The 23389-nt window shown below is 47.4% G+C and overlaps 4 protein-coding genes across 6 annotated transcripts; 2 read left to right on the forward strand and 2 right to left on the reverse strand.

The window, feature by feature from the left end:
* The first annotated feature begins 6535 nt into the window (after positions 1-6535).
* Positions 6536-8160, forward strand: ATP5MF (ATP synthase membrane subunit f). Its single transcript, XM_062503963.1, has 4 exons — positions 6536-6567; positions 6658-6765; positions 7560-7676; positions 8006-8160. The coding sequence occupies exons 1-4, from the start codon at positions 6552-6554 to the stop codon at positions 8032-8034; spliced, it is 270 nt and encodes an 89-aa protein (XP_062359947.1). The 5' UTR covers positions 6536-6551; the 3' UTR covers positions 8035-8160.
* A 1947-nt stretch (positions 8161-10107) lies between these two features.
* On the reverse strand, positions 10108-15868 carry CPSF4 (cleavage and polyadenylation specific factor 4). 3 transcript variants are annotated; one of them, XM_062503961.1, is made up of 8 exons: positions 15610-15868; positions 14623-14673; positions 13969-14121; positions 13123-13218; positions 12905-12998; positions 12142-12206; positions 11490-11593; positions 10108-10312 (listed from the first exon to the last, which is right to left on the reverse strand). In XM_062503961.1, exons 1-8 carry the CDS (start codon positions 15710-15712, stop codon positions 10244-10246), a joined length of 735 nt encoding a protein of 244 aa, XP_062359945.1. In that variant the 5' UTR covers positions 15713-15868; the 3' UTR covers positions 10108-10243. The 3 variants fall into 3 exon arrangements, with proteins under 3 accessions (XP_062359945.1, XP_062359944.1, XP_062359943.1); XM_062503960.1 differs by having other exon boundaries at positions 11490-11582; positions 12134-12206; XM_062503959.1 differs by having other exon boundaries at positions 11490-11637; positions 12114-12206.
* Positions 15869-16183: 315 nt separating this feature from the next.
* Positions 16184-20721, forward strand: PTCD1 (pentatricopeptide repeat domain 1). The gene is made up of 8 exons (XM_062503958.1): positions 16184-16642; positions 17184-17324; positions 17523-17741; positions 18069-18170; positions 18489-19241; positions 19500-19616; positions 19934-20116; positions 20340-20721. The coding sequence occupies exons 1-8, from the start codon at positions 16184-16186 to the stop codon at positions 20517-20519; spliced, it is 2154 nt and encodes a 717-aa protein (XP_062359942.1). The 3' UTR covers positions 20520-20721.
* Positions 20722-21209: 488 nt separating this feature from the next.
* Positions 21210-23316, reverse strand: BUD31 (BUD31 homolog). Its single transcript, XM_062503962.1, has 5 exons — positions 23183-23316; positions 22646-22798; positions 22058-22180; positions 21699-21865; positions 21210-21396 (listed from the first exon to the last, which is right to left on the reverse strand). The coding sequence occupies exons 2-5, from the start codon at positions 22737-22739 to the stop codon at positions 21346-21348; spliced, it is 435 nt and encodes a 144-aa protein (XP_062359946.1). The 5' UTR covers positions 22740-22798; positions 23183-23316; the 3' UTR covers positions 21210-21345.
* Between the last annotated feature and the right edge of the window lie 73 nt (positions 23317-23389).

Here is a 23389-nt window from a genome sequence, read left to right on the forward strand (position 1 = left end):
CCAGAACCCAGCAGGCAGAAGATATAAAGCCACAGAGCTACAAATTGCATCTCACAGTCCTGGAATGTTGTGCAAGCTGGGGCTTAAAGTGGAGGGAGGGTAAAGTCCCTTTAATCCCTCGCTTACTTCCCTCTACCCTCCCCATCCGCAAATCCACACCTGTTAAAGGTCACCCTGAAATGAAATACATTTAAATGCTTCCTGCTGCTGCTTGGCTCCCCTGTCCTGGTCTCCTGTGATCCCTCTTAGTATACACTGCAGAGCAGAGGGAAGGAGGGTGGCCACGTGCCCTGCTTGAATGTCAGAGTCTCATGGCTGAAATCCCACCCGACTTTTAGGTGATCTTTAGAGAGGAATCTCCCTCTCACCCCAGCTTTAGGAGCATATAGGATAACATGACCATGGGGCAAGCCTGATTAGACAAATCTGTTGTGCCACTTTCACTGCCTAGGAAACAGCTAGAATTTTATCTGGTGCAGGTTGGAGAGGGAATGCAAAGGATCGCTTTTGTGAGAAGGTATGACAACAAAACTACAGGAATATGTCTCGGAAGAGAATGATGCAAACAAACACACGGGGGGGATAGATGGAGCAGCACCAACTCATTCACCAGTGACCAACACAGCCACGAATCCAATGGCAGCTGCATGTATGGATTAGAGAAGCAGCCTTCATCTAACCCTCCAGATGTGCAAGTACCATACTGGAAGGCCTGGGCAACTTGTGGTGAGACACAACTGGCTGGTGGGGGCTGAGCTGTGGCTCTCCCACTGCAACCCTACAAACCTTCTGATTCCTTTGTGTCTTCCAAGAAGACACTCAGCTCACCCACTGGTACAAGCTGAGGTCTCACTGGCACAGCTGCTCCTCTTGGCTCCTTGGCACTTGATTCAGCTTCATGTCTCCTTGCTGTCTCAGGGGAAGTGACTGCAGCTTTCAGGAAGAGAAAGCCCGGGATACAAACCCTTCCAGTTCTCAATGGGAAGATGTGCTGCGTTGAGACTGGCTGTGGTCTGGGATCTGCAGGAAATAACATGTTGTTTCAACAGGAGATAATAGTGTCCCAAAGTCACCAGTGTCTTTGGTCTGAGTAAGGCTCAATGACACCAGCTGAGCTTCTTCCAAGAAACAAGGTAGGAGAGGGAGAGCAGCCTCAGCTGCTTCAGCTGGGAAGGTCAGAGAGACAATTTCCACATTCATTTTCATCAGACATAAATGTGAGAAGAGAGAAGTACAAAGACTGTGCTGGAGGACCTGACAGTGGATTCAGAGATGGTAACAAGGTGATTCATTTTAAACCTCTGTCACATCATTTAATTAGTCTCCAAATCCTCCCCTGATAATATGAGGCCCATTTGTACATCCCTCCTTCTGGGCCACTCACACTTAGCCAAGCAGACACGTGGATAAGATGGAATTTATTACACCAATTTTCCCCACTAATGAAGGCAGATCACCCTGCCCTTCTGGACTGATACCACCATGCCATTCCGGTGGGTATGTCTTGCCTCTTTTTAGTATGAAGAAATTGGGTTTTACTGGTCCCTGTTTTCATTTTCATGCTTGTCTCTGGGAAGCAGCCTCAAATACAGCTGTTGCTGCAGCAGATTTATCTCTGTAAAAATTCCTGCTTTGGTTTTGCAAGTGTTTTAATTAACGTACATTATTTTAGTACACTTTACTACTGATAGCATGTAATTATCTCCCCACAGGTATATATTTAGCTAACCACCAGGCTGATCAAAGACTTATAAAATAAGATACTTTTGCAACTGACACCAGATACAAGCAAAGGCCAGCAAGATGGGACCAAAGGAGGAGGGAGGAATTCCCCCTCCCCACTCCTAAACCCAGGGCTCAAATTTTACCACTTAAAAAGGTAATCATAACATTAACATATACGTTTTATCAGAGGAGCATGAAGATGCATCAACACTCAAGTGCTGCAAAGGAGAAAAGAACTATATACATGCTAAACTATTAATCATTGTTAAGTGATCTCCTCTGCAAAGTGTTTTGAGGTTGATGAAGGAAAATGGCTCTGTAATAACACAGAGCAAGCAATCTGCTTGTAATCACAGGTTCATTCTCTCAACTGGTTTTGCCATGTCAGTCCCTAGGTATTATTATCTCTGCAAGGCAATTCACCATTTTCCTGAGGAAGTCTGGCCATGGAAGAGATTTCAAACTCCACACCCTTCTCTTATCCTATTCAACACTGGAGTCTGGTTTCCACTGCAAGCACAATTTTAGATGAACGATGCTGAGACCTCAGCAGCTGCTCTGCTCTCACCACACCAGACTGTTCATACAATTAAAAAATAATTGACTCGATGAAGCAACCTGGGGCCATAACTTTTCTCCAAATTACTGGCTGATAAAATGTGCATCTCTCTGTTGAGCTTCTTCAAGAGCTGGTAGCCCATGATTTCTCTTTCTCCTCAATGGCTGCAGCTCCTTAACCTGTGCTAGTGGGAATTCATCAGATTGAAATGAGTGCTTTGGAGCCAAGAGGCATCCTGTGCCAAACCACATGTTTCAGAACCATATCTGGTCCACAAACCACTGAAGGTTTGATCCTTTATTAAAAGCACTGGGTGCTTTGTCATCAGTTTCAGTGGGCACGGGATCATTTAGGTAAATCCTCATTTCTTGACCTTCTTGAAGGTCACTCTGTGCTACCTCACACCTGCAAACACTGTGTCTGTGTATTCCTACAGGACCACTGACCACCCAAGTGAGACCCTGAGTCTTCAAAGAGTGGCACACGGAACAGGAAAAATTATCCCAAATCCTGATGGAGGCTGTTCTGCTTTTTACTTCTCCTTTTCAGCAGCTCAGATGAAGTGTGAGCTTAACTTTCTGGGCCACAACTGAATCTTTGGACTAAAAGCTGCAAAATTATGTGTTACCCTTGTTAGTGGAGAAAGGAAATCTCTTTTGTATCCACTGACGTCTTTTGCAAAATACTCTGTGTTTTTTGACTTTATTTCTATTCCTACTTCTATTATTTCTATGCCATTATTTACAAACTTCACAGCATTTTCTACAGAGGTCTTCACTAAGACGAAAACCTCAGGGCAACACTCCATTAGGCTTTTATTTTTAGAGGTTGGGCTAAACCTTCTTGAAATTGGTAGGTTTAACTGCATTCCTTTATTTAGGGTAGCTGAAGGAGACATTAAGTTTATTGCCACCCACAATACAAGATTGCTTAAGAACCTGAAGGCTCTGGGAGGACTGCTTGGAGTAGGATACTAAAAAGAAAAAAAGGTTACGTGTGGATACTGTGGTTCAGGTGGAGGAAGAGACAGAAAGACAGAGTATGGAAACAAGCAGAGAACTGGAACTTCAAAGAGCCTGAACAATCATTGATATAAGACCTGGACTGAATTCAAGGATTTGGGGCCACATTGCTGCCTGGAGCAGATCTGGAACTCTAAGCAAGGTAACTGGCTCTCAATGTGTGGCTCTCAATCTTCTGTGGTCAGGAAAGAAGGGCTGCGAGAATTCTTGTAAGCAAACAGAAACACATCAGAAACATCCTAGTCACAGATCCTCCCATCTGGATCAACCAACAAGACCCTGAGTTTTGGCCAGCAGCGCAGGCCAAAAGCAGGAAACGTGCAGCAAAACCTCCTGCACATCTATACCATTCCACTCTTCCTGCTGGGTCAGGTTAAGGTGGCATCAAGAGAACAGCCCTGTTCCTCTCACCCTGCCAGCACGGGCAGCTCAGGCCAAGGCTTGAGTCACTGCTGCCTCTAATTGCATTGGAGATGGATCCTCATTAAGGATTTCCATTCTTACCCTAACAACCCAAATTTCCCCAGATCTTGCTATAAGCAGTTTGAGCAGCTTTATGTGCTCTTCTACTTTGCAGGGAACTCCTTAAAACGAGGGCCCCACCACTGGCTTTCTTCCTGTAGGTGAATTAATCTGCCTTGCATGAGTAATCGTATTTAAAACAATAGGTTGCCATGCAAGAATGAGGGAAGCAAGTTTGGAGCATGATTTTCTGCAAGTACAATAAAAAGGGCACATAGTAGTTCATCAGGGGACACTTCAGCCATAAAATGACAGTTACCAGTAAAGTCCAATAATAAAATAAAGGATAATTTAATAAGACTATTTTAAACTCATTTAGCAGGGTCTAAATTTGGAATCCTCTCTTCAGGTGGTATAGACACACTATACTTTTCTAATCTTACTTTCTTTTAATAAGAAAAAAAATTAAAATCAGGCAGCAATTTATTCCTTCTGCTTTTTATGTTATTATGTTGTTATGATGTTATGTTGTGTTATGTTATGTTACATGTTATAGAAGTACTCAGTGTAAATAAATTAATTTTGGTAAAATAGAAGGTGAAGCTAGACACAGAGACCAGCCTCTGATGTGTGACACAATTCCATATATCTTCAGACAGCACAAGTCCCTCTCCTCATTTAATACCAGGTAACACAACCCTGCAGACTCCAAGAATCCTGCAGTGGCATGAGGGAGGAGTATAGAATAAGACTCTGTGAGCTAAGAGAAGTAAAAGCTGCAGAGATTAGTGTTTACGTAGGAGCCCTGTGGGCTCCTTTCAGCGTCCTTAATTCAGTTTTCATCTCTGATCTGCTCTACCGGTCCTCTGTAGGGTGGAGATTTCAATCCAGGAATCCCGGGGTGCTGTTTGACCTGTCAGGAGCAGCGGGGGAACGGCTGCTCGCTGTTTAGCGCTGCAGCACTTTGCTTTTCAGCTTCAGCACAATAAACAACAACAAACCCTGACACTGCTATGAACCTGCACGGGAGGATTTGAAACCTCTAGAGGTCACTACACGGGGGAGCATCAGCCACAGCTGCTGCCTGCGAGTGACACCTGCTGGAGTCACACCTGGTGCCACCACCCTGAGCTGCAGGTGCGCTCAGGGTGAGTCCGAACCCCCCAGAAAGGCTCTGGGAAAAAGGAAATAAATCTGGGTGGCTCTTTCTCGTTTTACTCTGAGCTGGTGTAGTCTCACCTCTAGTTCTGGATGCAGTTTTGGGCACCACAATACAAGATATAAAGCAATTAAAAGGAGGGCTATGAAGATGGGGAAAGGTCTAGGGGAGAAGGAAAACAAGGAGTGGTTGAGGTCACTTGGTTTGTTCTGCTGGAGGAGACTGGGGGGAGATTCATCAGGGGCTGCAGCTCCTCCAGGGCAGCTCCCACCTCTACTCTCTGTGACCAGAGATGGGATTCAAGGGAATGGCTGGAATGTCAAGGGGAATATCAGTAAAAGGTTCTTCCCCCAGAGGGTGCTGGGGCACTGATCAGGCTCCCCAGGAAATGGTCCAAGGCTGCCAGAGCTCCTGGAGTGTTTGGACAATGCTCTCAGGGACACACAGGCTGTTCCATGCAAGGCCAGGAGTTCGACTCTGATCCTTGTGGGTCCCTTCCAGCTTGGAATATTCTGCAATTCCTGTTTCAGGAAGGTAAAATTTATCTTTATCTGCACATTAACTGCTCCACCACTCTGGTTATGTGGGTTTATTTACACCGTATACCCCAACCCAGCCTCCTTATTTACCTTTGACACCCTTCCAGCAGAGCTGGAGTAGAGCACAGAGTATTTCCACAGGGAAAAGTTCTTGGTGGGCACTGAAAAGGGACTTTTTACAGTACAATAAGCAACAATTTCAATTTATGTTGCAGTATATACTGTCTGTGAGCACACATTTGCCATGTTAGAGCTGCAACTTAGGAACACACTGGAAAAGGTTCATTTGTGGGACATCAGCAAGACTGGTGATGGAGACGTGTGAAGATGCTGATGACAACTTGTGAATTTTTCTGTATTTCCTCACCATCTGAGGCACTGCAAGGAGGGCACCTGACATGCCGTAACGTGGGACGGTGTGAGGCGCTGCCCTGGGGGATTGCAGGACATGTTCAGGAGTTGTTTACTGTCCCCTGAGGAACGGTGCAGCTGATGAAGGGACCCGCTGGATGGGAAATGAAGGGAAAATCCCTCAGGTGGCACAGCCCTCTACTAGGCTGGCAGTGCCTGCGGCACCTGGGGCAGCATGTGCAGCCCCCAGTGGGGAATTGGCCCCCAGAGAGGAGATCACAGAACCATGGAATGTTAAGGGATTGGAACAATCATCTAGATAATCTTAAAGATCACCTAGTTCCAACCCTCTTCCATGGGTAGGGACACCTTCCACCAGATGACGTTACTCCAATCACCATCCAACCTGGGATGGGGCAGCCACAGCTTCTCTGGGCAACCTGTGCCAGGGCCTCACCACCCTCACAGGGAGGAATTACTTCTCTATATCTAATCAAAAATTTCCTCACTTCCAGTTAATACCCATTACTCCTTGTCCTGTCCCTAGGAAAGGCAGGAAGGGCTCAAGGCGTCACCGGGACCGCCGCGGTCCCTCCTGAGGGGGCCGTGACACGCCCAACATGGCGCCGTGACACGCCCAACATGGCGGCAGCCCCGCCCCGCCCACGGTCTGCGTTCCCGCCCTTCCCTCCTCCCATGAGCCCCTGCGGCCCGTCCCTTCCGGGCACATCAAGATGGCGCAGCCGCCCGGTGAGTGCGGGGAGATCAAGGTGACCGCGGTGCTCCCTTCTCTCCTTCAGCTCCCGCGATGACCGGGCTCTCTCTCTCTCCCTGCCGCAGTTCTCCTCAAGGACACGAAGCTGATGGACGTGAAGCTGGGCCAGCTGGGCACCTGGCTGGCCATGAGGGACTTCACCCCCGGTGGCATCTTGGGGGCCATGCGAAGAGGTGAGGGGGCTGCGGGGAGGCCCGAAGGATGCGGGTCCCTGATTGCTTCTCCCGACGGAGCCAGGGAAAATAGCACACAAGAATCCCTGGCTGCCGGAGTCGATGTTGCTTGCAGGGGAGTGTCTGACAGCGCAGGGGCTGCTCCATGGCGAGTTTTGCCTTCCCAGAGCAGTTTTTCCATCTATAAATTTATTTTTCTTGTGGGCTTTATCCACCTGATGTTTGTTCTCAGTATTCCTTCTTGTGTAAAAGGGAAATGGGGCACCCTTAGTCCTGAATCTGTCGGCTGAAAACCTTGGGGTTTCGCATCACAACAAAAAATGATTAAAAGGCAGTTGATCCCTACAGATGGTAAAGATGAGACAGAGCTCTAATGGATCACTTGGGATCAATGTCGTTTGCTGTAGGTACAAATGTAATTCAAGTAGATTTAAACACAAAATGTCAAATGCAACTGTCTGCCTTTGATAATACAAGTGTGTATGTATATAATGAATGGAAGAGTTATCTAATTCCAAAGGAGCTTGAGTTCATGAAAGTCCCAATATTTAGGGAAAAAAATGAAGAAGTTGGGCTTTTTTTCTTTTTTTTTTTCTTAAGGTTTAGGTCCCTTAACTTGGGATCAACTTGTTCAAGTAACACACAGGTTGCCTCCTCTCAGACTTGCTTCTGAGACCTTCATATGTTTCATTAGAGCCAATTTCCTAAAGTTTTGTGAATCCAGGCTACTTCTTTCTCTCACAGGGTAACACACAACTCATCTGGCTGCTCTGAAAAATTTTCCTCTTCCACAGGTTACAACAGATACTACAACAAATACATCAATGTGAGGAAGGGGGGCCTTGGGGGTATTTCCATGGTGCTGGCTGGGTATATTGTCCTCAGCTACATGTGGAGCTACAGTCACGTGAGTAAGTAAAAACCATGGTTTGAGTGTGTGCAAGGCAGCTTGAAAGATAGCCTGAGGCATAAAAACAATTACCTGCTGCTGCTTATAGAAATAAAATGAAATATTGTTGGCAAACAAACTTCTTTTAGCTGTAGAAAACTTGAATGCTTACTGAGTATTTTCTTGGCAATGAAGACAGTTCAGACTTTGGTGTCTGTCTGACCTGTTAGCACCTAGAAAATACATGCTCAAGGGTTTCTCAGAGTGCTTTCTTGCCTGTAATTTCAGGTGTGGTGGGTTTTTTTTTTTCTTGTGAGTTCAACAGAATTAACTTGCTGTGCTTTGCTGCAGAGCATGACCGCAGGAGGAAGTACCACTGAAACACCACCAGAAGGTGAAGGTGCAGCTCCTGGCACAGCTACCCTGACAGAAGACATTAGAACTATGGATACTCAATCTGTACTCTTGTGACCAATAATAAAGTGCACACACTTTACATTTCCTGAGCTGACACTCTCCTAATTGAGTTGTTAATTGTACTGTGCGAATAAATTTGTCTTCTGAGACAAATAAATTTGTCCTTGGGGTAAATTCAGAGGGAAAGCAGCTGCTCCTTGGGTTGTATTAGGAACTGAGCGAACTGTTGGCAACCAATTCCTGTTTGATAAAAAATTATACCATTGGATTGCTTCTTCCTGGCCATTATGGACAAGGGGCTGAGAGGATGTATTCGGATTTGAAAGAATATCTGAGTTATGTGTGCCCTGCTGGTGTTTCTGGTTCTCAGTCAAGCTGTCACCAGGGACTGGGGGTGTTTTGGGCAGTTTTCCATCATTGCAGAGCACTGTGAGATGAGACAGGTCTGCAACTCTCCTTCTGTCACTGCCTCAGATAACCCAAAGTTTCCATCAAAACTCTACCTCCTTTCACTGCCAAAGCTGGGAAGTGATTCTGAGTGGGAATAAGCTTTAGACTTTTAATCCATCAAAATAAAGAAAACTTTCCTTCTTAAGTGCAGCTTAAAGGAGTATCTGTGAGTTTGACCCCAGCTCTGAGCTTCTTCCTGCCCCACAAACTCAGCAGCACCTGTAGGTACTGCTGCCCACTTGAACCATCCTTGTCTGAGCAGCAGGGAGTGAAAACCACTTCTTGGGGGACATGAAAAATCTCCCAAGAGCTTCAGTGGTTACAGGAAGGCTTTCAGTGTTGGAAAACTGGTACTGAAGTCCAAAAACTCCTGAACTCACTGGGGAAGGTGATCAGACATGAGTGCTTTAGTTCCCTTTCCACATGCCCAGGAGAAATACATACACATCACACAGCTCAGTCTGAGGGGGGCACAGAGTGTTATAAAAGTGTCTGATGGTCTGTGACTTCAGACTCGAAACTTCCACAGTGAAATAACTGCAGTCATTGACACCAACACAGGCTCTGGTCACTTCTCTTAATCCAGCCACATTTACCTTGCTCTTAAAGAAAAATAAATTCACAGCCAGCTTTTGCTATCAGTACAGTTCAATAAAAACAAAGTATAAAGGCAGGCAGCAAATGAAGAGATGGGGTAGAATCAATAAGGCTCACATTGTTGGTAATTTTTTTTCTTTTAATTCACATTTTGTCATTGGCCCTTCTGAAATAGTCATCTCAAACTAAATGGGGTTTGGGTCAAAAAAAAAAAAAAAACAACAAAAAACAACTGCCTTCGAAGGAATCTCTACCAACACTTTAAAAGCAGTTTTCCATAAGAATATACAGGTCCACTTCCTGGTCTCTAGAGTGTGGGAAGACCTGTTCAGTGTGAGCTGGGTGACAGGGGCTGAGACAAGGCTCTTCTATTCCTACTCCAAGCCGTGCTCATTTCCCTCCTTTCTGCAAGTGGGAAATGAGCACAGATGCAGCTTTCCTATAATTGTTGTGCCTTACTGTGGCTAACCAGAGACGTGCCAATTTATTCTCCCCTTGATCAGTTCTCTCCCAGAAGATTGATTTCTAACCTTCAGTACAGCAAGAAGCACAGAAACAAAGCAAGTGGACACAGGTTTTACTGCCTGATGTACGTGAGGGATTTTGTCAGCCACCAGGACAAGCTCACCAGGCTGACCTGGAAACAGGACTTTACTTTTGAAGAGCTACAGGACAGCAGAATCCCTGCTTCCTCACTGAGGAGAAGACATTGCAAGTGTTTTAAGTTTTTCCAGTCAGACTTCCTGCTTCCACAGGGAGGGCTGAAATGCTGCCGATTCTCCAAAGAGAAGTGGCAGAAGGAAAATACTTTAAAGAAACACTGGCCTAACATGTGTTTACATGGAGTGCTGCACCAGTAAGGATTTGGTTTATCTACTGGCTTTTAGATCTACCTTTCATAAGGGCTCAATGAAAACAGGCAGAGGCCAAAATTGATTTTAAAAAGGTTAAAACTTAAAAGAGTTGGGGACAATTACAAAAATGTTGCTTAGCAGCAGCCAGCCTCTGACCAGTTCTTTCAGTAATGGCATTAAAAAAACAACCTGATTAATAGCTCCAGACATTGTGCTAGGCAGAAACCTTTTTTCAGTGGTAACAGCACCCTTGCACCCTCCTGCTGCTACTTCACTGTCCACTGAGAAAGGCCAGGTGTCCTTTGGTGCATCTGTTGGCATAATGACCTTTTTCACCACACTGAAAGAGAAAGAGAGACAGGAATTATTGCAGAGTTCCAGCTTTTTCCTCTTAGTGACCTTTCTTAAAGCACCCAGCAACTGCTGCCATTTGGAAGCTCTTCCACACATGGCAGATGAAGGTGAAGTGAAACAGGGTGTCAGAAGGGACAGGATTTATGGGCTGCTGCCATTCCTTGGAGCAAAAGCTGCTTCTATGCTGGGAGTAATCTGATGCCATGTTATTCTAAGGCACTTCAAAGGAGAGAACCCTCAGCACACAAGGAGGATTTCAACATTTGAGTCTTCTCAGACTACTCCATGTGATAGGCACCATATCCATGGGGATTCCCCTGATATTCATGAATAAAAAGAGAAAAGCACCTCTGAACTTGAGAAAGTCACAGATTCATGGCTTTGCATCTTAAAGCTATTCAAACACAGAGAAATGCCAGTATCTGGTGCAACAGCCTTCTCCAGATTTGTAATTTACTTGCAGATAGTATAGGCAGCTATTAAAGGTTTACAGTGAAATGGATTCAGCTACTGAATATCCCTATCCAATCACAGAGATTTTCACCCAAACAAGCACCTAAGGCTCAGAGTTGATATGTAAAATGTTGCAACTGTTAGGGCTAAAGGGACAGGAAGATTCTTTGTCCTTTTCTAGTGACTGGGGCTTTTGTGGAAAAATAAGAAGATGGAAACTTGACTGTGTCCAAATTTTCCTGGTGCTCCTCAATGAGCAACCAAGGGAAACAACTCATTCGTTGGTTTGACACCACAGGGTGCATTTACAGCTCAAATACTGAGCAAGCTTTGCAAACCTAATTTCTGTTACTTCCAATGACCTTCCAGGAAATGGGAGAAGAGAATCTACACCCACCAGTGTAAGCAAATCAGCTTATGTGAAAAAAAATTACTATTAACTCTAATTTTGAAATGTGCAGCTTAGCAGTCTCAGTCTTTAGGGCAGGGTTTTCCTGTTTTATTAACAGACAGCAAAGTCCTACAGAATTTGTCATTGTCCCAGCAAGTCCAGGACGGGCAAGGCAACGACCTCAGAACTCAAGGCCAATTCCCACAGCTGTATGCAGGCACCACACAATGTCTACTGAGAAGAGCTCAGAATTCATGAACCTTTCTACACTGTGAAAAAGCCTTTTGCTTTCCCTCCTCAACCCTCCCCTCTGCATTACCTTGTAGCAGGTGACCTGCTCCAACGGCCGGGGTCCTCTGTTCCCACTGTTGTTATTTTGAGATTGCATGACTCCAATGACTTGGGGTGTCCTCTGTTGGGTAGAAGAGTTCTGACTGGTTAAGTACATCCAGGATAAAGATCTTTGTGGTTGTTTTGTTAAGAAGGGAAAAGAGCACCCCATATGTCAAATGATCAATTTTCCTCCAAATCTGTGTGTGGGTGCTCTGCCAGCTGGAGCACCAGAGAGAAGAAATCAAGCACTGAGCCTTACAAAGCCCAGTGATCCTGTTTTTCTCTGGAAAGCAGATTTGGAGAGTAGGTTTAGGCTGCTAAAATATCATTGCCATCACGAAGGGATGTCACCCTGATTACAAAACCTGGCAGACTGCTGCACAACCACATATGATGTGCTTCTCTGTAGAGTGGGAGCGTTCTGTGACATGATCTCCACGTGTAGCTGGAACAATTGTGGGGTTTCATCACTATAATGGCACTCAGCGTTGCTCACTGCTTAATTCTCCCTTCCAGACCCAAGAGCCTGGGTGCCCAATTTTGACCACTTGACAACCTATTCTATTTTAAAGCATTGTGGGAGAGGCTTGAGGGTGGCTGGGGGGGGGGGTGGGCAGGGGATCTGGGTACCTTTTGCTGTGTTTGTGTTGGCTGAGGCAGTGGTGGTTGCTCTGTGGTTCCCATTGGCAGTTCAAACCGAGGACTGGTTTAGATGGAAACAAGAAAATCGATTCTCAAATCATATGCCAACATTTTATCATCAGCTCATTCAAGTAACTCCAAACAACAAAACATTCAGCCAGTTAGGTCTGGCTCACAGGAAACCTCCCCCTCCCCACTTCCCTTTACATATGTGTAGCATATCCCTCAGCCTTCTGGAATATAAAACTATGTGATTTCACTGCACTGATGGCACCTAAACACCATGCCAGTCTTACTGGGAACTCCCCGGAGAGGCCCTGCCCCATATCATAGACTGGTTTGAGTTGGAAGAGATCTCAAAGCTCATACAGTTCCAACCCCCCTGCCGCAGGCAGGAACACTTTGCACTATCCCAGGTTGCTCCAAGCTCCATCCAACCTGGCCCTGGACAATTTCAAGGATGGGGCAGCCACAGCTGCTCTGGGTACCCTGTGTCAGGCCTCCCCACCCTCACAGAGAAGAATTTTTTTCTAATGCCTAATCTAAACCTATTCACTTTCAGCTGGAAACAATTCCCCCTTGTCCAGTAACTACATGTCATTGTAAATACTTTCTCCATCCTCATATCAGTAAAAATTTGGCCCAACTAAACACTGGCAAATCTCCAAACCATTGGGAAGCACGGGAGCACCCTTATTTGATATGAACCAGTCCACAAGGGAAAGACAAGGCTGCAGGGCAGGCCTAGAGCATACTCACTGCATGAATTTACAGGCAGGCCCCTCTGGACAGAATCCTACCAGGTAATTCACACAAATGACTCTCCGAGTGTGCCGATGTCTGCAGAGGGGACCTGCAACACAAAGCTCAGTTCACATTCCATACATCCATATCCCAGCAGATCATGCAAAGATGGAACAGCAACACTCCCCCCTTGATTTCCAGCCACAGGAACAGCAACTCTGGGGGGCACATACCGTGTTTACAGAAGCCTCTGTCATACCAGGGACAGTCTTTGATCTTCGACTCCGGGTCAATGTGCAAGAACGGACATTCCTTGTTACTGCATTCCCCTGTAACAAAGGCAAACACACTTCTCAGTCAATTGTGCAGTTTTGAGATCAAAATTACTCTCAAAACATTACCTGGATCACGTAGCTCCCACAGAATTGTTACCAACATTTTTAAGTTCAGGCACAATAAACAGTCTCACTGCCTGCCTTAACCTTCATGAAGAGCTCCAAGGACTCACCCCTGGAGGGCCAAGTTCTGCCAGACTGGATTATTTATGTTTTTGAACACAATGAGGGAACTAAATTAGAAAGAGCAGTCACGGTAACAAAACCTAAATATTTAGTGCACCAGAAGTGTGGAGAAACTACAAATTGCACACTAACCTCAATCCAAGGAAACCTACAAGACTGTAAGTTTCTGGCACCAAGTTGCCTCATTATGTCCAGATCTTCAGAGCTGGAAAGCAAGTGCACAAAAGTTTTGCACACCCATGCCCTCTGCTGCTCATCAGCTCCCCAAAATCAGTCATGCAAAGACCAGCTGCTCAGCCTACCATCTAATACCCAGAAAAAATGAACTTAAGGCAAAAAAAAAAGCAATAAAAACAGCAGTTTCCCCCCTCTTCCTGCAAGGGACAAGCAGTCAAGTGAAGAAATCTACAATACATCACAAATTTATGTGGATAATAAGGTGAAGCAGATCTGGAAAAATGTCAATCTAACATCAGACGCAGAAGAATGTAATGCTCTGAGGAGGGATCTTCTTCAGACTCTCACACCTGCAAGGAAGGCTAAGCAGGAGCTACTTACCAAATTTGGAGTAGAAGTAACACTCAGGCATCTTGGTCATATCATACTCGTGCAGGAACTCGCACTGGTCTCCCTTTTTGCACAGTCCTCGTAGCCAGTGTTTACAAACAACTGTCTTTTCCCCACTGATGTGTCTGAATGGGCACATGCCTCCTGTGGAAGGATGGGTGGGGCAAGGAGAAGGGAAAAAAGAACAATTAAAATGTGTCACACAGGGCAACAGCAACCCCTCTGCAAGAGGGGTTTCAGAAGACACCACCTATGATTTCAGCCTTAAGTTATAACAGTAAAACAGGGAGTTCCCAAATAGTCTTGTGACACCCCTAATGAGCTTCAGAACAAAGTATCCAGCTCTTAATACTGGCAACTACAAACCACAGCAACTAATAGGCAGATCCAGAGGAAAGTCTGCTTGTGGTTAGTTCCCACCTTCCTTTAACAGTAGCTTTGCCTATTTACTTCCCAGCTCCCTTTAAAAATACCCCTGTTTCCAAATGCTGCAGATATCCCAACAACCTTCAGTTTTCTCTTCTATCTAAGGTTATCCCTTCAGTTTTACAAAACAAGAGCACTATAAACAGTGCTGGAAAATCTGTTTTCACCCCCCCCATCCTGTGAGAACAATTGCCTTTCCCAATATCCCACACAACTTGCCTTTTCCACATGCCGCCTTTAAAAAAAACTCACAGACAGCTGCGCCCGATTCTGTGGAGAGAACAAGGAAACATTATTTATTTTAACAAAGCTTCGTGGCAACTTTTACAATATGTCCTTCCCTAGGAAAAAAAAAAACAAACTGATCACTAGCATCAAGAGGAAAGTAACATTTTGGTTTGGGGAATTTGTTTTCCTGCAGGAACTCCTTCTTAAAGACTGGCACTCAAAAACATCTGTTTTCTTCTTGAGTGACATCAAGGGGAATTTGCAGACTTGGAGGTGCTTGTTTTGCTTTTCAGCTATTTAAGTTCTCAACTGGGTTTTCCTCTGCTGTTAAGTCAGTCATATCACAGAATATCCTGAGCTGGATGGGACCCACAAGGATCATTGAAGTCCAACTCCTGAACCCTGTATTTGTAGCCATGACGTTAGAAGTCTTCTACTTCTTTACCAGAACTGCCTGAAACAACCATTAGCATGTTATCCCTTGCTGATTCTGATGATGGGGAACATTCAAGGGAGTTAAACACAAGTTTTGTAGCCCAGTCAGAAAAATTCAGCAAACCGTACGTCTCCTGAGTCTGTGTCAGAATGGAGGGAAAGATTTAGAGTCAGCCAAGGATAGACCTAAAGATGATTACTCTTCCCATCCAAATGCCTCATCTACGAAAGGGGAATGAAAAAGGAAATACAAAGTACTGTGCAGGAGAACGATGTTTATTTACGGTAACATCTCAACTTTAATTTTCCAGCCTGGCTGGCAGTTACTACGAATTTCACTAAGGAGAAAAGAAAAACATCTGGATTAAGACAGAAAGCTCACGGGGAAAGCGGAAGTTGGGTGGATCTACGGATAAGACCTGAGGAAGACGCTCAGATCCCTGGAAACCTCTCGGGCACCACGGCCCTGCCCAGCCCGGCCCACCCTCCTCGGCCCCATGGCCCCGGCCCGAACACCCCGCGGAGGAGAGAGCCCACACGCACTGTCCATGCCAGGGAAGGGGAGCGGCTGTGCCCCCAGCTGCTGCTCCACGGCCAGCTCCAGGTCGAACGTGATGTGGTCCACGCTGGCGATGAGCTCTTGCATGGTGGCAGCTGGGGGCCGCCGGCAACGGGAAGGTAGGGGCGGAATGGTGGCGGTGTTGGTGGCGGCGGCCGGGCGGGCCCGGGCGGGCCCGGCCCGGCCCGCTCCGCTCCGCGCCGGCAGCGCCTGCAGTGAGGGGAGGCGGCGGCGGCAGCCCCGTGGCTGCCCCGCGCCGCCCGCCCGCGGAATGACGGGACCCACGGTGGGCACGGCCGCCCGGCGGGCAGCGCGCGCGCTCCGGCCAATCAGCGGCCGGGACACCACCGCCCGGCGGGCAGCGCGCGCGCTCCGGCCAATCAGAGACCGCGCAGGATACGCCCCTTCCGTGCGCGCAGGCGCCGCGCGTCGGGGGCGGTGTGAGGGGGGAATGGTGCGGGCGCTGACCCGGTCCCTCTCCCTCTCCCTCTCCCTCTCCCTCTCCCTCTCCCTCTCCCTTTCCCTTTCCCTTCCCCTTCCGGGGACAGCGGGTACATCATGGGCTCCTTGCGGCTCCTCATCCCCCGCTGCTGCCGCTACGCCTCCCCCGCTCTGCTACAGGCGCGCTGCGCAGCTTCCAGGGTTGGATCCGGGCAGGCGCTGCTCCTGTCTCGTTCCCCAGGCCAGGGCCCGCTGCCGGGCTGGAGAACGTGCAGCTCCTCCCAGGCCTCCTGCAAACTGACCGGTAGCGACCCGAGAGAGACCAGTGCTGGCAGCTCCGCTGGAACTACCGAGGAGCAGAAGGATGATGATGATGATGATGAAGGTGTGGAGTTCGGGACTCTGTCTGATAAATTTTCTTCTAGAAAATATTACCACAAAACCAGACCACGCTTTCGAGATTTAAAACTTCAAGAAGAAGGAGAAGAAGAGCCAGAAAGAAAACCTCGACGTGGCCCTAAGAACACTCCATACTGGTACTTCCTACGGTGCAAGGCCCTCATCAAAGAGGACAAGGTTTGAGCCCAGCTCTTCTCTTGTTTTTAATAGCACTGAAGGAGGATGTAGCTCTGATGAGTCTATCACTTGGTATCTTTACAGAAAAAATTAAAGTACGAATTTTTTGTAGAATCATAATAAAACAGTTTGGGTTGGAAGCAACCTTAACGATTGTCCAGTTCTATCCTCTGCCATGGGCAAGGGCACCTTCCCCTATCACAGGCTGCTCCAAGCCCTGTCCAACCTGGCCTTGAATATTTCCAGCGATCCAGGAGCAGCCACAGCTTCTCTGGGCACCCTGTGCCAGGGCCTCACCACCTTCACAGGGAAGGACTTTTTCCCAATATCTACATAAATCTCCCTTCTGCCATCTTAAAACTGTTCCTCCCCCTTGCTCCTGTTACCACATGCCCTTGTCCAAAGACCCTCTCCAGCTTTCTTGTGAAGAACCCCACACTTTGTAGGACTTGCACTACAATCTGCCCACAACTGCATATATTAATGTCTGTTGTAGTTGATTCTTTTGCTGTCTCATAATGGATTTTTCTTGTCCTTGTAGCTGGCAGAGGCTCTGGAGCTGTTTGAGGTGCAGATGCTGAAGGAGGAGCGTGTCCAGCCAGAAGAAAGCAATTACACCGTTCTCATTGGTGGTTGTGGCAGGGTTGGCTACGTGAAAAAGGCATTCAGGCTCTACAATGATGTAGGTTTGACTTCTCCCTCAAAGTATTTTCTAAGCTAAAAGCATTTCAGGTATTGTCATGTTACTTTGTCTCCAAAATGCCTCTGTGTTAGTGTTGAAACACACCTTATTAACCTGAAGCTCTTTAAGAACAAGATAAAAAATTCAAGCTGTCCTTTTGCAGAAAGGCCAGTTCAGATCCTTCTTCTCTTCCTTTAGATGAAAAAACGAGGGTTAATCCCCACAGAGGCCACTTATACAGCCCTGTTCAACGCCTGTGCTGAGTCTCCGTGGAAGGACTCAGGGCTGCAGAGCGCCCTGAAACTGCGGCAGCAGCTGCAGAGCAAAAACGAGGAGCTGAACCTCATCACCTACCACGCCCTGCTGAAGGTCTGTGCCCTCTGCTCAGACCTCAAGATGTGCTTGGATGTACTCAAGGTAAATGGGTTGCTTTTCTCCTATTAAACCTATTCTGTGCTGTGGTTTAAGCACCTGGGAGTTGTCGTGTTGCATCAGGCTTTAATTTCATTTCCATCAGAGATAATTAGAGATCATGTGTTTATATTTCACTGATTCTTACTGTCATACAGTGAAACTGTGTGTACCAAACTCTAAGCTTAATTATCTAAAGAAGGCAGCTTTGGCTTTAAAACTGGCTGGGTGTGTCCAAAACTTGTTACAGTTATCCCCAGAAGATGAGAGTGGTGTTTGAGCTTCACCACACAGGGTAACCTGGAAGTTTAATGCTCTCTCTGCTCTTTGCAGGAAGTTGTGCAGAAGGGCCATGTCCTCACAGCTGAGACCTTCAGCTTCCTTCTCATGAGCTGCATAAAAGACAGCGAGCAGGGCTTCCGATTTGCCTTGCAGGTTTGTCCTCGTGTTCTGAGAGGGGGGAAAGTGCTGCTGCATTGTAACTCATCACGTTGTTACACATGGAAAGCAGTGGGGTGGTGAAATGGGAGGAGTTCAGCTCCTCCTAGGACAAGTTCTGAAAACCAGACTTTGCTCAGGACATGTGGTATGCTGGTAAATAACCCTGGATCATCTCACAGGGCTCTCCAGCTCAAGGTTCCTGTCCTTGTCATGCTGTAAATTCACTCCTTCTCACACAGATCCCATTAACAGATGTACTTAGAGGCTGTTAGATAGGCTCCTATTATTTAATATCCATGCTCCCCTCTTCAGGTTTGGCAACAAATGAAGAAGCTGGGAATAAAGGCTGACAGTCACACCTACAACCTGATGCTGCGTGCAGCCAGAGACTGTGGGATCGGCAATCCTACTGTGGCCTCTCAACTCCTGCTCAGTCCTCCTGAGAACTCACCTCAGCTAAAGCTGCCACCTGGCAGGTGGAAGGAAAAGGTGAAAAATCAGAGGAAGAAGGGATCAGAGAGTGCTGCTGTCCAGCTGGATGTGGAAGCTATGGAGAAGCAATTATTTCAGGAGAGTTTGGTGCAGCCCGAGGAATGGATCCAGCAACAAAATAAAGATGTGGCTAGGGCTGAAGCAGAACCAGCTGCTCCTGACAGTCCCAGTGTCACTCACAGCAGGGCTGGAGCTTTGATGAGGAGAGACCAGAATGAGATGGAACAGAAACAGCCACACCTAAGCCAAAAGCTGCCTTTCTGCAACCTGCCCAACTTGCTGGATTCCAGGATAGCTGACACAGCTGTGGTTTCCCTGGGGACAGTGGCCACACCATCCCATAGACTGGCTCTGATGGGGGACGTGGAAGGATTCTTGAACAAAATGAAAGAGGACAATGCAGAACCCAACATTAAAACCTTCACGTTACTGGCTGAGCTGGTGGAACCCCAAAGCCCCTCAGAGTCCTCTTTGCTGGCACTGCTGGATGATCATAAAGTAAAAGTAGATGTGACCTTCTTTAACACTTTAATGAGGAAGAGAAGTAAACAGGGAGACTTGGAGGGAGCAAAGGTGAGAGAAAAACCTCAGAACCAGCCCCATCACCACCTCCTTGTTCACAGGCCTCTCTTTTGCTGAGACCCATTTCTCTGTCCACAGTAGAAACTGAGATCTCACACTGTTTCCCACAAGGTGGTGCTTGGGTTAATTTCTGAGTATTTATTAGTATTTATTATTTATTTAGGATTTTGTTCTAGCACATCGAGCTGCTTGTCTGGAAAGCTACAGTAAGAATTTTTGGGAAGTGATGCCAACACTTTTATCTTGCAGAGCGTGCTGCCAGCTCTGGTGAAGAGGGGACTGTCACCTAACCTCCAGACATTTTGTAACTTGGCAATTGCCTGCCACAAACAGCAGGACGGACTGCAGCTGCTCTCGGATTTGAAGGTAATCAAAGAAAAATTCTCTGCTGCTTGGGGTCTGAGCTGTAGGAAAAGGCAAAGTGAAGTGTTAATGCCTTTTAAAGACCTGCTGAGGCTTTTGTGACAAGTGGTTTTGTTCTCTTCCCACAAATGCGCAGCTCCAGAGTAGCTGGAGCTCAGGTAGCCTGTCCTGCACCTGTGCTGGCACTGCACAAGCTGCTTCACAGGTCCTGTGATGAGAGCTGTGCTCCGTGTGTGAGAAGTGCCTCTGCCTTTTCCTTTTGCAAGTCCTGCACTAGCCAGCAGATACACTTACTTAACTGTAGCATTGGTTCTTTCCAGAGATCTGGAATAACTCCCAACAAGTACATCTACAGCACCCTCATTGCTGCTGCTGTGAGGCGTCTGGATTACAGTTACCTCACAGAGATCCTGCGGGACATGAGGAATAACCAGGTGCCTCCCAACGAAGTGATCATCCGGCAGCTGGAGTTCGCAGCACGGTACCCTCCCAAATTTGACAGGGTAAGGAGCCAGGAGTGCCAGGCTGTGAAGGCATCACAAAGGACACCAACAAGAGAGGGGAATCATAAATATGATGATTTAATGTCTGCCTGAGTTTCCTTTGGGTTTGTCTGGTCTGGCTGATGATTACTTGATTGCTGTTCCATCTTGTAGCTCTTGCAGGCTGGTGCTGAAGTGAGCTCTCAACTAATAGAAACTTGTTCTGTTGGTTTTCTCTTTGCAGTATAAGTACAAAAACCCATACCTGGAGAAAATTGATGGTTTCCGTGGCTACTACTACCGGTGGTTAAAAGTTATGGCTGGAGAGGAGACCCCCCACCCCTGGGCCAAATACAGGACAGCAAAGCCTCAGGGGCAGGACAGTGAGGGAGAGGCCGTGCAGGAAAAGGGAGCAGGATGGTGACGTTTCAAGTTTTTCCAGCGCAAGGAAGATGCATGACTTGCTTCTTTAAACTGGCTTGAAGTAAAGCTGCTATGTGTATCCCTAACCCCCAGTTCTTGCAATAGTTATATAATAAAATAATTCCTTTTGTTTTAAGGAGGAGAAAGTACATTTTCAGTGAATTTCCTTCAACTGCCAAGGATTAGATGAGCTGTAGTTTAGCAAACCCTGTGCAAAACAAGGAAGAAGCAAAATCAGATTTAACAGGGATATAGCTCAGTGCTGGTTTTGTATGTGTCCTGTCACTTCACATGTGACTTCTAAGTCTCTAGACTGCTGGCATTCCTGAAGGGATCTGTGCATTAGTTCCAGGTTACAATCCTCAGCAGAAAATTCCAGTGAAATGCATGTGCATCTTCCATCTGCACATGGTCAGTGAAAAACCTGGACTGGACATTGGGAAACTGTGTTTCCTTTCTACATAGCCTTTTAAACATACTTATTTGAGAAAAAAAAAAAAACAGAGCAGCTCACAAAGTGCAGAGCAACCTTCAAGCACCCAAAACACATGCAACAGAAGAGGGACACAGGAATGTTTGACCAGAAGATCACACCATTCTCTCAGGTAGTCAAACTTTATTTTAAAATAAATGGCTCCACAAAACCCAACTCCAGTCTCTCGCCCCCCCTCCCCCCCCATTTATGCATGATCCAGGTGATCATGCTGCTGCTTTAATTATTATACAGAAACATCCCATCAACAAAAGTGGCTGTAATTGCACTCATAGTCCATGGAGGAGGAGGACATCCCTCAGAGTTCAAAAAACAAGTTTGATGTCAAAAGGCTTCACCCAGAGCAGCCTCTGCATCCACAGTGAGTGCACTCAATAATTCTGCCCTGAAAAACAAACATGAGGAGAGTATTACAGCCAAGCCACAGTCAGAGCAGCAGGCTTGGACCTCAAGGCAGGGAATGGGTCTGGGTGGGAAGAGTTTCCACAGTTTAATGTTATTTCCCATACTTCTAACAACCTTAAGTGAATGCCAAAGCTGACTAACTTTAGCACCAACTGGACACCAATTCTACCAGCAAAGGCAGAGGAAATTACCAGGAAGAACAGCACTACTCCCTCTGCTGTCCATGAGCTGGGAGAAGTCAGAACAGCTACTGCAGAGCAGAGGAACAAGCTGGAGACTCACCACTTCCAGCTTGCTTTTGGGGACCCTGCAGATGCAGTTGGTCCCAAAGTTGGTGTCCCGAGTCTGGATGCAGCGCAGGCAGCAGAGGTTCTCATAGCCCTGCTTCTTCCACTTGGCAATCAGGTTTTTGTCAGCATATCCCTCCTTAATGCAGTACTCATAGAGCTCTGGGGAGGAGCAGACACTGTCACAAGTCTCACTACCAGGAGTTACCAGCTGTAGTAACCAGCAGGTAAAACCAGGCAGCTTCCAAGCCTTCCCTCCATCTTCCTTCCCCACCAACCTGATCCCACCAACTCCCAGTTCAGTGGCATCCACAGGGGAACACTTCACTCACCCCAGTTTTCCCCTGCCCTCACCTCTGCTGATTGCTTTCCTCTTGTAGAAGAGATCAAAGATGTAACGTGTTTTCTGGTGGTGGATCCTGAAGATGGGCCAGAGCGACTCCACTTTCCTCTTCCCTTCGTGCGGCTCCGTCTCCGCTGGGAGGGGACACAAACACCAGGTGACCAAGTGCTTCCCTCAGTCACTTTGCAATGAACTGTTCCAAGAACGTTCATAACTTTAATATGTGACAGGGATAAAACTGAGATTAATGGGAGGAAACTCAAAGGAGAGGGACCTGACCTCGAACAGCTCCTTTAGGATACAAAACCAATGGCAGTGGGATGACTTGACCCACACTGGAATCAGGGGTGATTTCATGCCCACAGCAACAACATGGACAAGAACTACCATCTCTTCCACGCACCCATGAGCTTTATCCCTAAACCGGCTGTAAACAAAGCTCTGTGCTCCATAACCCCATAATTAGGGGTTGCCCAGCATGGCCCAGGATCAACCTGCAGCACCACTGGAGGCACAGACACAAGAAAGGTCCACCTGTATTCATGGAGCAGTTCTTGTAGGCTTGTTTTGGGGTCCCATCCCTGAGAACACCCACTCACCTTCTCTCATCTTCTGATCCAGCTCATCCAGTGTGGGCTCAATCAGCTCCCAGCCATCCGGGGGAGGCTTCCTGCTCCTCTTCACTTTGGGCATTGCCTCGGGAACGAGAGGGGCAAAAGGCCAAGGGAACTGCCAGCACTCCCTCAGAATCACTGGGAAAAACGAAAGGAGAACAACTGTCAGATATATTTCTCCTAGGGATTCTGTGTCCCCTTCCCGTTTTCCACTTCAAGGATAAAAATAAGCTTTGCGGATCTCGTGAAAGAAGTGAAAGCTCTGTGACTACTGCTCCAGTCAATCTGTCTCCTCAGCGGCAGCCACTCTTTTTCCGAGGTGACAACTCCGGTCAGATCCCTCTGATACAGAGACCGCCCGGCCCGGCCCCGAGAGTCCCACAGCGGAACCCTGCGGGGTGAGGGGAGGCCGCAGGTCCTGGTTCCGATCCCTGTTCTGATTCTGATCCCGATCCCTGTCCAGGTCCAGGTCCTGGTCCTGGTCCTGGTCCTAATCCTGATCCCGATCCCGGCTCCGCTCACCTCCCGCTCCCGTCGCGTCGCCGCCGTCACCCAGGGGCCTCTCGCAACCGCGCCGCCCGTGGCCCCACCCCTTGGGCTGCCCTGCTCGCTGCCTCACCAAAACGCTCCCCGCCACCCGCGCTGCCAGCTCGAGAGAGGAGAGAAATCCCCCGGGGGGAATCGGCCCCGCTCCCCCTGCCCCCGCGGGAGCACCGGGAGCGGCAGCGC

The sequence above is a fragment of the Cinclus cinclus genome, chromosome 16 (genome assembly GCF_963662255.1).
Source record: "Cinclus cinclus chromosome 16, bCinCin1.1, whole genome shotgun sequence".
Taxonomy (NCBI): domain Eukaryota; kingdom Metazoa; phylum Chordata; class Aves; order Passeriformes; family Cinclidae; genus Cinclus; species Cinclus cinclus.

What these genes read in the sequence shown, in the direction of transcription:
- BUD31 (XM_062503962.1), bottom strand. Translation starts at nt 22,739, where the DNA reads ATGCCCAAAGTGAAGAGGAGCAGGAAGCCTCCCCCGGATGGCTGGGAG. An exon ending in GAGGAAAGCAATCAGCAGAG is followed by an intron (nt 21,866 to 22,057) that starts GTGAGGGCAGGG and finishes GCTCCTCCCCAG; the next exon opens with AGCTCTATGAGTACTGCATT. An exon ending in CCAAAAGCAAGCTGGAAGTG is followed by an intron (nt 21,397 to 21,698) that starts GTGAGTCTCCAG and finishes TTTGTTTTTCAG; the next exon opens with GGCAGAATTATTGAGTGCAC.
- ATP5MF (XM_062503963.1), top strand. An exon ending in CTTGGGGGCCATGCGAAGAG is followed by an intron (nt 6,766 to 7,559) that starts GTGAGGGGGCTG and finishes CCTCTTCCACAG; the next exon opens with GTTACAACAGATACTACAAC. An exon ending in GTGGAGCTACAGTCACGTGA is followed by an intron (nt 7,677 to 8,005) that starts GTAAGTAAAAAC and finishes GCTTTGCTGCAG; the next exon opens with AGCATGACCGCAGGAGGAAG.
- PTCD1 (XM_062503958.1), top strand. Translation starts at nt 16,184, where the DNA reads ATGGGCTCCTTGCGGCTCCTCATCCCCCGCTGCTGCCGCTACGCCTCC. An exon ending in GCTTCCGATTTGCCTTGCAG is followed by an intron (nt 18,171 to 18,488) that starts GTTTGTCCTCGT and finishes TCCCCTCTTCAG; the next exon opens with GTTTGGCAACAAATGAAGAA. An exon ending in ACCCTCCCAAATTTGACAGG is followed by an intron (nt 20,117 to 20,339) that starts GTAAGGAGCCAG and finishes TTCTCTTTGCAG; the next exon opens with TATAAGTACAAAAACCCATA.
- CPSF4 (XM_062503959.1), bottom strand. Translation starts at nt 15,712, where the DNA reads ATGCAAGAGCTCATCGCCAGCGTGGACCACATCACGTTCGACCTGGAG. An exon ending in CCCCTTCCCTGGCATGGACA is followed by an intron (nt 14,674 to 15,609) that starts GTGCGTGTGGGC and finishes TTCTCTCCACAG; the next exon opens with AATCGGGCGCAGCTGTCTGT. An exon ending in AAAGGCGGCATGTGGAAAAG is followed by an intron (nt 14,122 to 14,622) that starts GCAAGTTGTGTG and finishes ATCCTTCCACAG; the next exon opens with GAGGCATGTGCCCATTCAGA.